The sequence below is a fragment of the Amyelois transitella genome, chromosome 10 (assembly GCF_032362555.1).
Source record: "Amyelois transitella isolate CPQ chromosome 10, ilAmyTran1.1, whole genome shotgun sequence".
NCBI classification, from domain to species: domain Eukaryota; kingdom Metazoa; phylum Arthropoda; class Insecta; order Lepidoptera; family Pyralidae; genus Amyelois; species Amyelois transitella.
Genome location: NC_083513.1, coordinates 9,918,517 through 9,932,276, shown reverse-complemented (window position 1 = coordinate 9,932,276; position 13,760 = coordinate 9,918,517). Strand labels below are relative to the sequence as shown.

Here is a 13,760-nt window from a genome sequence, read left to right as displayed (position 1 = left end):
TGAGAAACACTTGCCGAGATGTACGGTTCAGATTGTTAAACTAGCACGTCACAAATGTCATTTGTAACGAGAAACTGTAGTAACGCGACTGTTTCTCATAGCCAATAAATATGCTACACCTAGATTTTATAAGTAGTTAACTAGGTCAGTTGAGATTAAACGATGTTGATTTTGTTGAGGTTAAAGCTGCTGTAAAGAACTGAGCAATGCGTATGTAGGTACGTTGTATATATCAGTTTGTCCACGAGAAATCGTTGGGTATTAGGAAATTGGATATGCAGTACTCGTCACGCTACTTCATAACAGTGTGACTGAAATATCTTAACGACCCACTCGTCTGATACTTCCAACGATGTGTCCGTCAATCTCATTCATAGGTGTATAGTTGCTCGCAGAGGATGTAATAAAATACATGTTACTTTAAAGTGGTGTATTTAACTATATATTTGTGCGAGGCTTGCCGGCCCCGGCGCGTCGTCATACGGTGTCTTGAGGCGCTGCGAGGCGAGCCGCAAGGGCGCGGGGCGGCGGGCGCGGCGGCGGGGGCGGCGCGCGCGGCCGGGAGCGGCGTCGGCGACGGCACCACGCGCCCAGGGCCGCGCACCCGCCGGCGCCCCCCGCCGCCGCCAGCCACCACGCCGCGCCCCACCCGGCGCCCCCTACAGCCGCTGCCCCGCCGCCGCCTGTCACCATCGACAACTCCAGCCTTTTGCATTTTTGTAGAAACTCTCCGAGTATCGATTCAGGGTTTAATTAACTCTAAATTGATACAGGAGTTTATGGATTCGCTTTACAAAATTCAAACCCACATACATGCTTACTTTATGACGTTTCAAGCACTTTTACATTCTTCTTTCAAATTTGATGACATGGCACACAATGAATCGACTATCGAACCGCCGTGTATATTTATTATGCCTTATGTCCATCCGGTTAAATTTTGTCGCAAAGATTTTGTGATAGATTTTTGAACCAGTTTTAAATTTTTATAATTTCGGATAATTTGAATTTTAAATAAAATTTTATTTTTCTAAGGCAAATCTCATTAACAGTTTTTACTTACAAAATATAATATAAAGGAAAATGTATGCCTATACATTTTTCATCATATAACATTTTAAAATAATTTAATGTGATTTACCAAAGATTTTTTATTTTGAATGTTGTAAAGCTTATTTTAGATTTCTAGTTAGGGGTTTACTTTTTTATAACATTAATTTTAGAAACATGCAACATATATATGATTTAAGATATTGGTTTAGAGAAGCGTTACGTGATGCGTGATTAAGCGATGAATCTATTTACTTTCAACTTTTTTTAAACTAATAATTATCATACTTGAAATCTTTGGGGTGGCAGGTAGTTTGGTACAATAGCTAAAGCAAATCTTCTGTTTAGTTATATCTATTCCTTCGAGGTAGCACGGATCTCACATTAGTAGGTATATTTTTCAGTTAAGGTGATTCCAGGTAGTTATACTTTAAATTGATTAAGCAATCGCAACATACATATCTTATTCGTTTCCCTAAAAAATTGAAGCTAGGTGTAATGGATGTCAACTGCTTACAGCGTCGTCGCGTTGCGAAGATAATTACCATAGAGTTGCGAAAGCGAGTACAAGAAGCTGAGAAGCGGGTAGGATGGATGGTCGTGCGAGATGGAGCCAGGGGTGGGGATGAGGGCAGGTGTAAGTAGACTCACGTGTGCGCCCGGTCAGTGCGGGGCGGCGAGCACAAGCGAAAGGACGACGAGTGCGGCGCGCGGCGCCACGCGGCCCGGCGCCGCCCCGCCTGCGCACACCGCGCCACAGTCAGCCCGGGGCACAGCGATACGCTAGCTACGTCACCGCCTCAACACAGTGACCTAACGTCTACATTACAAAGCAGAACTGAACACAAAAAAAATTGTCAAATCTGCTTGTTTATAAATTATAACTTTTGTTTATAAGTAAAAGAAACTAAAATTCAGACATTAGGTCAAACAGTGTTACATGTGAAAAGGTGTCACGTTCAACGGACGCGGTGCCCCGGGCCACATAGTGCGATGACTCAATGCAAGCTTCGTCTATTGGAATTCAAAATAAACATACGCTAGCAAAACTACACAAACATTTTCAGCTACACAGCGGAAGTAGTGAAAGAATTGGATCGGGTTAAATTAGATTGATCTCTCCTGAGTCATCACAGTATTTTAAGACAGACTAAGAATACAGAAAGTAGTAACGATACGAGTGGAATTCATGGATGTAAGAATGAATACATGAAAACATTTAGATAGTTTTAAAAATATCAGAGAGGATGCAGTTTGTAAATAAAAAAATCAGTAATCTTGCAACATACTCAATATATTCTGCTATTCGACCAACAATAATATATGTTTTCGTTTTAAACTCTAGTCTATCTCCCTAAGTTACACAGAAACTGTCGTTGAGACAAAGATTGCATTGAACCATCAATAGTAAATCGAGAAATTTAGTATTGTGAACATAACATTATTCATGTTTTAAGTTACCATTAGTTAGAGTAGTGCTACGGTATTTAAATACAATATTTGACAACAATATAGAAGATAAAGCAGGAGTAAGCAGCTGCAACCGTGGCTGTGAGAAGCTCTGCGCCAACCGAGTGTTTGTCAAAAGCAACTTGGACCAAAAAGTACTGCTTACTCCATTACGTATCATTAACAAGCTACATTTTATATTCAAATTTAATATATTATTAACTCCCTAGCAATGCGACGACAAAATGCAACGGTGTAGATACAATCATATTAAGTGGAAATGCAAAGTGCGGTGCCAATTGTATATTATACAGTGTTAATCAATTTGGAAAATCATTAATACTAAGCCGCTTAAATAACGCATTGAATTCTACTATTAAAGATAACATATTACGAGACATTTCAAGTGAACTGACTCCTCGGAATGATAACATCTTGAAACATCTAGAAAACACCAATACGTGACATATCGATATGTAAATTCATCTGTATATTAACATCATTTTACACACAAATACATAATTAGATGTCGAGAATCCGACAGTTGCATGCCCCTGTTTAAGTGAATAAATCTGTTAGAATTTAAGGATACCTATCTACGGAAGGTCCAATGATTAATTATTATTCAAGGTAAAGGTTTATAAGGAATCTAAAATAATCAGAAACGGGAGAACTGAGAAATAATAATTCAATGCTCACCGATGCTACATGTCGAGATCTATCGTTGTTTTTGTTAGGATGTGTTTTGTATAGCGTGCTTATCAGTGCAATGCTATCTTTACTGTTTGCATTAGTGACTGTCAGTGCAAATTATGTGCCTGTTATTTCTGTCGTTTACCAAATAAATACCATTTTCATAGCAGCTACGTGTTTATAGTTCCAGCATAATGTTAGAAGTCATCCGTATCAATTCGTACATTCGTGCTAATAAGCAGTTTGAAAATGTGTCGTAGAGTGCGTTGTTGGTAGTCATGTAGATATGCAAACGATAGATCTCGAAAATTAATAGTTTGTATTTGAATAACTAAGCTAAGCTTGTTGCCCACTTAGTTTTAGAAGAAAGCTTAGCTTAACTTCAGTGACATTCGATTTTGGCTTAATAATGAAATTAAAAAGAGAGAATTATAGGCGTTTGCTAAGCTGTGGGATATAAAAAGGCGACCAAAATTATACAAAAATTATAAATGTGGATAAAGAAGTTGTATCATTATCATCGATGAGCATTTGCTACTTGGGTTTGTCATGTGCAAAAAGAATCTGTTCTTTTGGAAAATATTGACACGGATCACGGCCGATCGATTGATTACCACGCCGTCGTATATTTATAGATATTTTCTGTCTCTGTTATGGAATGGAACCTTAATTTAGGTGCCAAACCGTACACATTATATGTATATATACATATTTTTTTTAATTTTACTGTACGTGTGTTGACTCCAGTTGGTCAAAGATTATTACGTAACATTTGGATTTCAGTGATCAACTAAGCTATCATTACTGTATTTCAATAAACGTATTCATTATAAATCATTATGATAATTATGATCCGTACCAATATCCATTCTCTATGCACACTTAAATCACAATATCATCGAGCCATACTAACAGTGCGGCGCCTTGGTGGGCGGTATGAGCGCGCAGTGATGCAGGCCCGAGCACAGCGCCTGCGGCGGGAGGCACGCGCCCGCGCAGTCAAGGTCGGGCGAGGCGCACGGCGCCGGCGACACCTCCGTCCACACGGCGCGCCACCCCGCCGCGCCTACCGACTTGTCCGCGATTATGAACCTTTGAATTTAGTCTTGGTTTAAATAATGATAATCGGACTAGACAAAGTCTCTATCTCATATTTGCAAGTTGCATCTTCCGCTACTATGTTTTGGGGCCTTGAATCAGTTTAAGACGGTGATGATATAATGGAAACGCTGCATGCGCTGGAATTTGAACTCGACTCCATCAGAAGAATTTTGACGTTCAAGTCTTTTCAAATCTTTTTTGATGTGGTCTGGCGAGTAGGGGTATTTTTAAAACGTTTTCCTATCTCAACTATTTTTTGAATCCACTTAGGATAATCACCTAAGTAACTTTATGAAAAACTCGGTGAAATTAATGATTTGGCGCCCCCTCTAGATTTGTGCCCGGTATAGAAACACTAGCTAGGGCCATCCCTTTAATTGGACACAATTACTTACGAGAGTCTTATAGAGTTGGAGGAAGACAGATACTGCCAGCGATCCGTAGGTGCCTTCTCTCCACACAGCTCCAGGGGAGGCCCTGGACTCTCGTACCACAGCCTTAAAACCGCCGCAGGGCAACCACGCTCTGTGAAAGACATAATATTAGAGGGTAAATTTGGTATCATTCTTCTATCGCATGAAACTTACTTCTGGGCAATACTAGGAATAAGCTTTCATATAGATGGAAATTGAAAATGATTTAGATTCTTGCAATCCTGTTTATTTTTCTCTAATGGGACTTCTTTTTAAAAAATCTCTAAGATTGTGATATTGTAGGTGCACACTGAGCATTTTTAGTAAATTAATTTTAGAGGCTTTTAACTCTAGAGTACGGCTACACTGTTCGGTACGTATAGACTATACAGTACACTGTAGAGGGGCTCCTGATTGCCACCTTGTAGCTTGATGGGATTCTTCTCTTAGGCGATGGGCTAGCAACCTGTCACTATTTGAATCTCAATCAGCTTAACGTCAGCCTTTTCAAGATATAGACGTGATAATATGTATTTATGTTAAGGTTTTTTACTTGTAATACATAAAACTTGTAATACGTATCGATCGAAACTGTGTAGGTACACAGTAAACCGCTTTTCAGCTGACTGGCTGCCGACTCACCAGTGAGATGCCCCTCCACGGCGAAGTGTTCGAAATTGAGCAAGAGTCTCTTCCCCGGCCGGGCGGTGACGAACCAGTTGCAGACGCGGGACGCCGTGCCCTTGGTCGGCTGCTCGTACGGCAGCGGGTACCGCGGCGACGTGATCACCCCCCACTCCGCGCCGGACATGTTGCCGCCGCAGTCGCCGAAGATCGACTTCGCTGGCTGGACAGTTATTGGGAGTTTAAGGTCTTGCGCAGACAGTTACCGAGTGGAGCAGTGAGCGAGCGCTGCCGAGCTGATTGGCTTCACAACTGCCCACGAGGTTGCACTGTTCACGCTTTGTGTGAACCTAGGGTTAAGTTTGCTTAACTCTAGGTTCACACAAAGTTGGCGGATCTTTTCTCTCATAATCGTTACAGCATATTTCCGATTGCATTCTTAGGGACTGCTGTCAAAAAACAGGAAATTTTGCCGTGAACAGATTTCCGTATTTATATGTCCTATAAGTGATGTTCTTTCAGTTATATCCAATAATACAAGATAAAATGGACTAGATAATTACCTCCAAATTGTTATTTGTCGAGGTTTATTAGGCCTTTTTAAGAATTCACGATCCATAAGTGAGAGCGCTGGGTTATAAAAAAAAATAAACTTCGTCCTTCGTGAATGTATCAACAATGGAATTAGGACTGGATTGGAATATGATGACAGATGGTTGCTATCACTGTATAACCAGGTATCGCTAGCATATTATTACAGTACACGGAAAAATAATGGTGATACCTACACTTCACAAGATAGACATACCTCAAAAATATATCTAGCTTTGAACCCCGACGCGACGCTCTCAGAGTCGGTGTGCAACGCGATGAGAAGCCCTAGGGCTCCGCGCGGGGACTGCAGCGGGCCGGGCGTGGCGAGCCCGCACCAGCGCCCCAGCGGCACCCGCGAGCCCTCGCGCCCCGTCCACCACGCCTCCACCCAGTCCTCGCTGCAGGTCGTACCGCTGGAATACGATGCTTTATGTACAATACCTATAAATCACCTTATTCTTCTACTATGTCGTTACTATACACTAAACGTAATGTATTTCTATCGAAATACACATATCTTACCTAGCCAGACATTAATAGTAAAAAATAAGAGAGAACTTAAATATGATGAAGTTTTTGTACGGAGTCAGAGCGCAATGTTGAAAGCATATAACTAGTAGGGCGCGCGGCTTGCTAAACCGGAAGATTGCCAGAGCCATAAGTTGATAGACAGTCGCTATACAAGAAATGTTAACTCAGTTATTTTTGTATCATCTGAATTGATGCAGCTATGCTATACAATATACAACCATTTCATCATACCTCCTTTCAAGTCCCATCTCTCTTTTTTAATTGTTGCGTGCTCCTAGCTGTGGCTATTCACTTTTCCCGATCTTTCAATTGTAATAGTAAAAAAAAAAATATTTTTATACAAGAAAACTTACCCATAAAGCCCAGCCGTGGCGTTCCAAGTATCCGCCCTGACCTTGAAATGGTCAAAAACGACCGTGACTTGTTCATTGGGAGTAGCGTCCAGAGTATACGTGCAGTTTGTACGGGAGGGGTAATTGGATGGGTAGCGGGGGGAGTTGAACTCCCCTCTCTTCTTGGCCTCTGAGCGGTAGGTGAAGGCGCATTCTCCGCCCGGCGCGGCAGTCCCTGGTACGCGATATTCTGGAAGAAGATATAAATGTCTTGAGTTTTCTCAATTGCGCGTTATTCTGGAAGAAGATATAAATGTCTTGAGTTTCTCACAGACAATGAAGTACTTAACAACAAAATAGAATAGACCAATGAAGAATCATGGAAAGTTTATATTTATTAGGTACAACGTCTAAATCTCAAATATATTAAGCCATTAATGGCATTAAAACATGCTGTTTATGGTTATCCAAGCTACGCAACCGACAGGAAAGAACTTTTATCAAGAATGCGTTGTCAAGCGAGATTGAGGCGAGCTCATTGCCTCCTATTGAGACAAAAATTTATCGCAAATGCTTCCAGCAAAAACTACAACGTACCAGTCTCAAAGGTATACTTGGCTTTAAAGCCGCGTCCCTGCAGTTCCCCAGAACTGAATACCATGACCAGCCTTGGCCCGTCCGATAGCAAAGGTGGAGGGAACGCTGGCGGCCCCACTTCTCCTTCCCCACACAGCTCCGCGTCATGCTTGTCATACGAATCAGTTGCTTCTTGACCTCGTAAGTATACCTTCAGGTAGCCTTCGTTACACGTGCTGGAAATTACATTTTGAACTATAAAATCAATTATATTACAATAGTTAGCTGTACATTTTGCTCCCGGAGTTTCGATTCCATTTAACGAAATGGGATCGAATTAGAGCAAAAAGTAACCAATGTTATTTTTAAAGTTGCTCTTGGCGACAGGAATGAGTAAAAGTAAAGTAAAGTTAAAGTAAAAAAGTATTTATTTCGTCTCCGTCCGTAATCAATGAGGTGAGGGTAGTTGGAAATCATGCCAAGTATGACGATCTGCATGCACAAATTTATTAAGAATTATAAGAATGAATGTTATACTTACTCCGGTTTTGCATTAAATCCTTTAGGTATAGAAAAGTTTTGGAATTCTAACCGTACCCTTTCTAAATTTTGCGAATCTTGCATACCATATATAAAATATCTGAAAAAATAAACAAACATTTAGCACACTTTATTATTTTTTGCACAAGATTATACATATGTTGTGAAACATGAGTTTTATTCAAGCTTTATAATTCATCATCTATATGTACCTCATTTGTTACTCTACTATTACATAGTTGCAACTTACCTACAAACAACTTTTTGTATATAAGGGAATGGATAATTTGGATGGTACACGAAGCCTGTGGACTCCTTTTTACTAAGGATTTTCTGATCACACTCCGAGCCCCTGATGTGCTCAGCATCGTGTTTACTTATAAAATCTGGAAAACGGGCATTGTACTTTTAACTTAACATTATACTTGCAATAACAATAAGATTAAGTTTGAATTCTGATACAAAGCTCGAGTCAGTTGAATCTCACGATACTACTATGATGTCATCTAAATTGGAACCTTCATGAAATTAAGTTTTCGTTCGGTTAAATATGATCAACATTGTTGTCACAGTTCTCAATCAATGCCCATTACTAACATAATTGAATGCGAAACTAAGAGAAGTATGCAAAATGTATAATCCTAGTAAGACCAGTACTGTAAACCTTATCATGACATAGTCTTTCCTGTGATCTATCAACGATGGAAAATGGACTCACCTAACTTAACAAAACTCTCGGAAAACTCGAAGATACCCTTAAACCCGCGGTTTTGCGTGCTCGCCGAGCGTGGTAACGTGTAGAATGTGACCAGGAGGCGCTCGTCGCTGGAGTAGAGGACCAGGTTCCTCTGCTGGCCACAGTAAGTTCCGATCACAGCCGATGTGTTGTCGGGCCCGTCGTACACGCGGACCCAGTCGAATGGGCAGCTGAAAATGAGATGAAAGTATGTTTATTAACCGAGTTCGAAAGTCTTTTTAGTGTGTCAAATTGAATGAATTGAAATAACTCTTAGGGTGAAGAAGTAATAAACCTTTTATCTGTAAATTGTATGTTCAATAATACTTCGTCTTATTTTCAAGGAAAATTTGATACGTAATTTAGGTGTCTCACAATATTTTTTAACACGGATCCTGATATATGATTTTATTTATGAGGACCAACAAGATATTAACTTACTGAGGCCCTCCGAAGAACAAATCGAAGTCCCTGAACTCCAGACGTATCCTCTGCCCCGGCTGCCCGGTGAACATGTAGTTGCAAGTGATGTCCTTGGGATAAATTCCGGGGTAAGTCGGCGACAGAAGGAACCCCGTCTTCCGCTTGCTGGCGTCTATCACGAACGAACACAACGTATTTGGCACTGGAGTTCCCACCTCGAATTCCGCTGAAAAATAATTAAAATTGTAATTATCACATAACTGTTTATTAGTGGAAAGCACCGATTGTGAGGGACGAACACAACGAGATAGTGGAGAATGGTATCATAATGATTGAATCACTACATAGTATAAAACAAAGTCGCTATTTTAGTCTGTTTGTCTGTATGCTTAAATCTTTAAAATTACGCAACGGATTTTAATGCGGTTTTTTGTAACAGGTAGAGTGATTCAAGAGAAAGGTTTTTATGTATAATTTTTTCCGAATTTTGCATCCGTGCGAAGCCGGGGCGGGTCGCTAGTCAGGAATAAGACGTTCCATAGACGAACGAAAGTAACCGACGCAGGAGCTCGGATCAGCAAACTGAAGTGGCAAAGGGCAGGCCACTTTTCCCGACGGGCTGATGATGATGATGCTGATGAGAAAAAAAGTCGACGATTTAATCGATTCGATCTAGTGAAGTCCGTGGGGATGGATGCAGGTCGCGTCCAGCAGAGCGAGGAGGAAGTCATTGGGGGAGGCCTATGTTCAGTAATGGACGTCCCACGGCTGAAATGATGATGATGATCATGATGATCATAGCATCACTAAATCATCGATATGATACAAAAATAGTTGGTCTCTCGGAATATTGGAATAATAAAATGACATAGTACCTACCTACTTGGACGAATCCATAGAAGGCACTCATTGTTAGTCAAGAATATCAAAATAGGCATAGGTATTCTCATGTTTATCCAGAAATCATTGATTTGATAGAAATATACTTAGTTGGGCTCTCCGACTATCTTACTCGTATTTGTAAATGAGATTTGAACTCCGAAGGATCGTGGTTGAAATGGCCCATTGTCAGGCTAGAAAAACCACAATGGAGATTGGTATCTTAATGTTGAAGGCATCACTAAATGGTCGACATAATAGAAAAATCGTTGGGCTCTCGGAATAATGGGATTAATAAATGAAAAAATTGTACCTAAAGATATGTCGTTTTTATTTATGGCCAGATCTTGGTAAAGTTACAGCTTATATTCGTGTGGTATGCGTAGATATTGAGGTTTATTTATTTGTCTTCTCAAAATACAAATAAATAAACCCAAGATTTTCCTCTTTCTTGTTGTCTATTAAATTTTACCAGAACAATAAATTCAAGTGGATACTCCTCTGTGCCACAAAGTTGGAACAAGAACGACCTTGTTTGCAAAAAAGACGAATTGAGTTTGCTAAAAATGTTAATCAGCTCTTACATTTTTGTTGCTTACAACAAAACACATATAAAACTCTATTTAAGGCTAGATGACATTAGCTTTATAATTTAATTTTCATGTCTATGTCAAAATCTAAATGGTTTTTCCTTTGAAAGATATAAAAGACATTTTCGTGATATTCTCCCCTTAAATAGAGTTCAACAGGGATAATGTACACGCATAGCGTTTTATCGCTCCCTTTGATGTTATTCATGCTTTCTGATGTCGTAACAAAGTGTTTAGCAAAGAAACCTTCATAATATTCTCAAAAGATTGTAAAAGTATACAATAAATAATCTCTAGCTTACTTTGCTTACGATTTACATTGGGAAAATGTTGGAAACTGCTCGAAGAAATAGCTACTATTTTCTGCCGGCCTTACACAAGGTTCCGGTATAAAGTAATAAATGTTGTTACCGTATGCCATGTGGTTCCCGGCACCAATAGGTTAAAAATTCATCTCTTTCCCATGGATGTCGTAAAAGGCGAGTAAGGGATAGGCTTATAATCTTGGGTTTTCTTGTAGGCGATAGACTAGCAACCTGTCCCTATTTGAATCTCAATTCTATCTTTAAGCCAAACAGCTGAACGTGGCCTACCAGTCAAGACTATTTGCTTTGTTTGAAAAACTACGTGATTAAATGTATGTATTTGTGGGTTCGAGTTCTACATAAACGTTAGACGTTACGGGCGCGAATCTTTCCACACTACCACACAGGAGTTGAAAAATACTAATCTCCTGTCAACAAAATACTCGTACGTAGCGCGGATACGCAAATCTTGTTTAACGTTATTGTTATCCAGACTTTGAGCTTAAGGAAGATTTGTAATGATATGATACATGATGACGCCTGAATGAAATACTCACAGGAGTTGATAAAGCGGTAAGTCCCTGTGAAGAGCGTTGGCGGTGTGTACATTTTGTCGGTATAGAAAGACAAAGCCACTGCGCGATGGAGGGAGACGCGACGTCTCGGCGGGATGGGGCCGCAGTACCGGCCTCCGAAGGCCGAGTTGACCAGCTCGACGGTCTCCAGCGACGCCATCTCGGAGTAGATGTCCATGTACTCGTGCATACATCTGTTGGTTAAAATAAAAAATATAATGGCGTAGGCCTGCAATAAATGATTTTTATTTTTAATTTGAGACGAAGGAGTCGTTTTTCCTAGCTGTGGTAGACTGAAACCGGTAAAAAAGTAAGGTTTTGTCCTCGAATGCTTCAAATTTTGTTTTAATCTGCCTATAACAAATTACTTACTACTTTTTTTTTTTAAAGGCTAATTATGTAAGTTGAAAAGCGTACGAGTAATCCTAGTGTTTGTAACTAACGTAAAAAGTAACCACAATGAGGCTTAAGATAACTTTACAATTATATTTAAACTAATTTTGATAACTATATAAATCTTGTTCGTGAAATCACATGTTTTCTTTCCTTTCCTTTTTATAATTCCTTATCTTTACTTTTTTCGAGGTTTTTAGCTAAACTTATCTCATAGATTAGTCATATATATTGTGTCACATTAGTTATAACTCTAAGATTGCGTCTACTCTCTACTAAGGCGCTGTCATTTCTATGAAATATGTGGTAAATAAATCAACCGCTATCTGAATCAAGGTTTCCCGGGAGTTTGACCTCCTTCCCGTCAATACGAAACAGTAATAAGTCCACAGAGAAGAAAACATGTTTACGTCGCATAATTTACACTAAAGTTGGAAGGGAGTGAAAGGGAAAGAAGATTTACTTACGCTGGAAGTTCCCCGACAGCGGCTCCACTGAAAAAAATAAGTAATATTTTAGAAAACAATAGAGTTAAATAAATATACATGAAAACGTTCACGTGAGTATGGTACCTATCTTAGTACAGAACCAATATATATACGAATGCACATAAGTCTGAATAATAAGGCGTATATATTAAATAAATAAATATATACGGGACAAATTGCACAGATTGAGTTAGCCCCGAAGTAAGTGACCCAGGCCAATCAGAAAAAGTTCCTCATCATATTATTTGGTTTTTGTGTTCAAATCGAAAAGAAATGCCTCGTATTAACAACTTAAGGAACATTTAATAAAAAACAGGATTTGTTCACGTGACTATACATAAACTTGATTGATTTTTCAATCCGGTCTCGATTCGACTTTCAAACGCAATGTACCACTTATAACTTTGTGACTGTGAAAGCTGTTTGTTAACGTCCAACACAATCAGCCTCTCGCAGTCTGCATGAGTGCGTCCCGTCGGAGCGGGTGTCCAATATCCTTTGAAAAATTAAAAGCAAATGAACGAACCGAGTCGCAATCAACTGACAACCTATCACATCGTGTGAACATAGACGGTCGAGTGCAAACTGTTTCCAAATTAATTTGTTCAAATTAATGGTCCGGAAGACTTCACATAGGGCTATGAAAACACTAATTGTACAATTTTATCATTCAATATATTCTCTCTATCTATTTTTATGTTATTTACAGTAATAGTTGAAAATTTAAATGTACCTAACATTTTTATGGTCCCTAGATTCCTTAAAATTTCCACAAAAACAGGCAAACTTAATGAACTCGGACAGTTTAAAAAAAATCCCTGTAATCATTCTTGCTATAGCAAGGTAAAGAAAGACAAAGAGAGCGAGTGGTACATAATCTGGCGGTTTTCCTCTCAGGTTCAAAAAGTCTGGTCCAGAAAGTTGGTCTAAAGTTCTACGATATAACCTTATCTCGAGGCAGGGAGAGCATACGCGGATCTTTATAAGACCTACTTAGACTTTTATATCTATTTACAGAAGTTGATAAAGCGGCAAAAAACACTATAATACATACTAATACATTAAGACAAATGCTTGCACACATACCATTAATAATGAAAAACTTAAAGAAGACAAACGTTAATACTTAATCGCTAAAGAGTAATAACTCAAGTGACATTCTGGTACAACTTTTTCTATTTTCTACGGGGTTAGTCTACTAGTTAGTGCCGTGTGGTTCCCGGCACCAATACAAAAAAGAATAGGACAACTCCATCTCTTTCCCATGGATGTCGTAAAAGGCGACTAAGGGATAGGCTTACAAACTTGGGATTCTTTTTTAGGCGATGGGCTAGCAACCTGTCACTATTTGAATCTCAATTCTATCATTAAGCCAAATAGCTGAACGTGGCCATTCAGTCTTTTCAAGACTGTTGGCTCTGTCTACCCCGCAAGGGATATAGACGTGACCATATGTATGTATATACAT

At 39.5% G+C, this 13,760-nt stretch overlaps 1 protein-coding gene across 1 annotated transcript; it reads right to left on the bottom strand.

The window, feature by feature from the left end:
• Positions 1–438: 438 nt before the first annotated feature.
• LOC106133064 (cubilin) lies at positions 439–11,604 on the bottom strand. The gene is made up of 13 exons (XM_060946379.1): positions 11,394–11,604; positions 9,081–9,288; positions 8,622–8,830; positions 8,154–8,289; positions 7,905–8,003; positions 7,385–7,599; positions 6,809–7,037; positions 6,139–6,337; positions 5,349–5,553; positions 4,689–4,818; positions 4,106–4,284; positions 1,702–1,790; positions 439–683 (listed from the first exon to the last, which is right to left on the bottom strand). Exons 1-12 carry the CDS (start codon positions 11,599–11,601, stop codon positions 1,714–1,716), a joined length of 2,094 nt encoding a protein of 697 aa, XP_060802362.1. The 5' UTR covers positions 11,602–11,604; the 3' UTR covers positions 439–683; positions 1,702–1,713.
• Between the last annotated feature and the right edge of the window lie 2,156 nt (positions 11,605–13,760).

Bases quoted from the DNA above. Each gene is read 5' to 3' on its own strand.
- LOC106133064 (XM_060946379.1), bottom strand. From the start codon at position 11,601: ATGCACGAGTACATGGACATCTACTCCGAGATGGCGTCGCTGGAGACC. The intron at 9,289-11,393 runs GTGAGTATTTCA...ATTATTTTTCAG, and splicing joins TTACCGCTTTATCAACTCCT to CGGAATTCGAGGTGGGAACT. The intron at 4,285-4,688 runs GTAAGTAATTGT...CTAAATTCAAAG, and splicing joins TCCAACTCTATAAGACTCTC to GTTCATAATCGCGGACAAGT.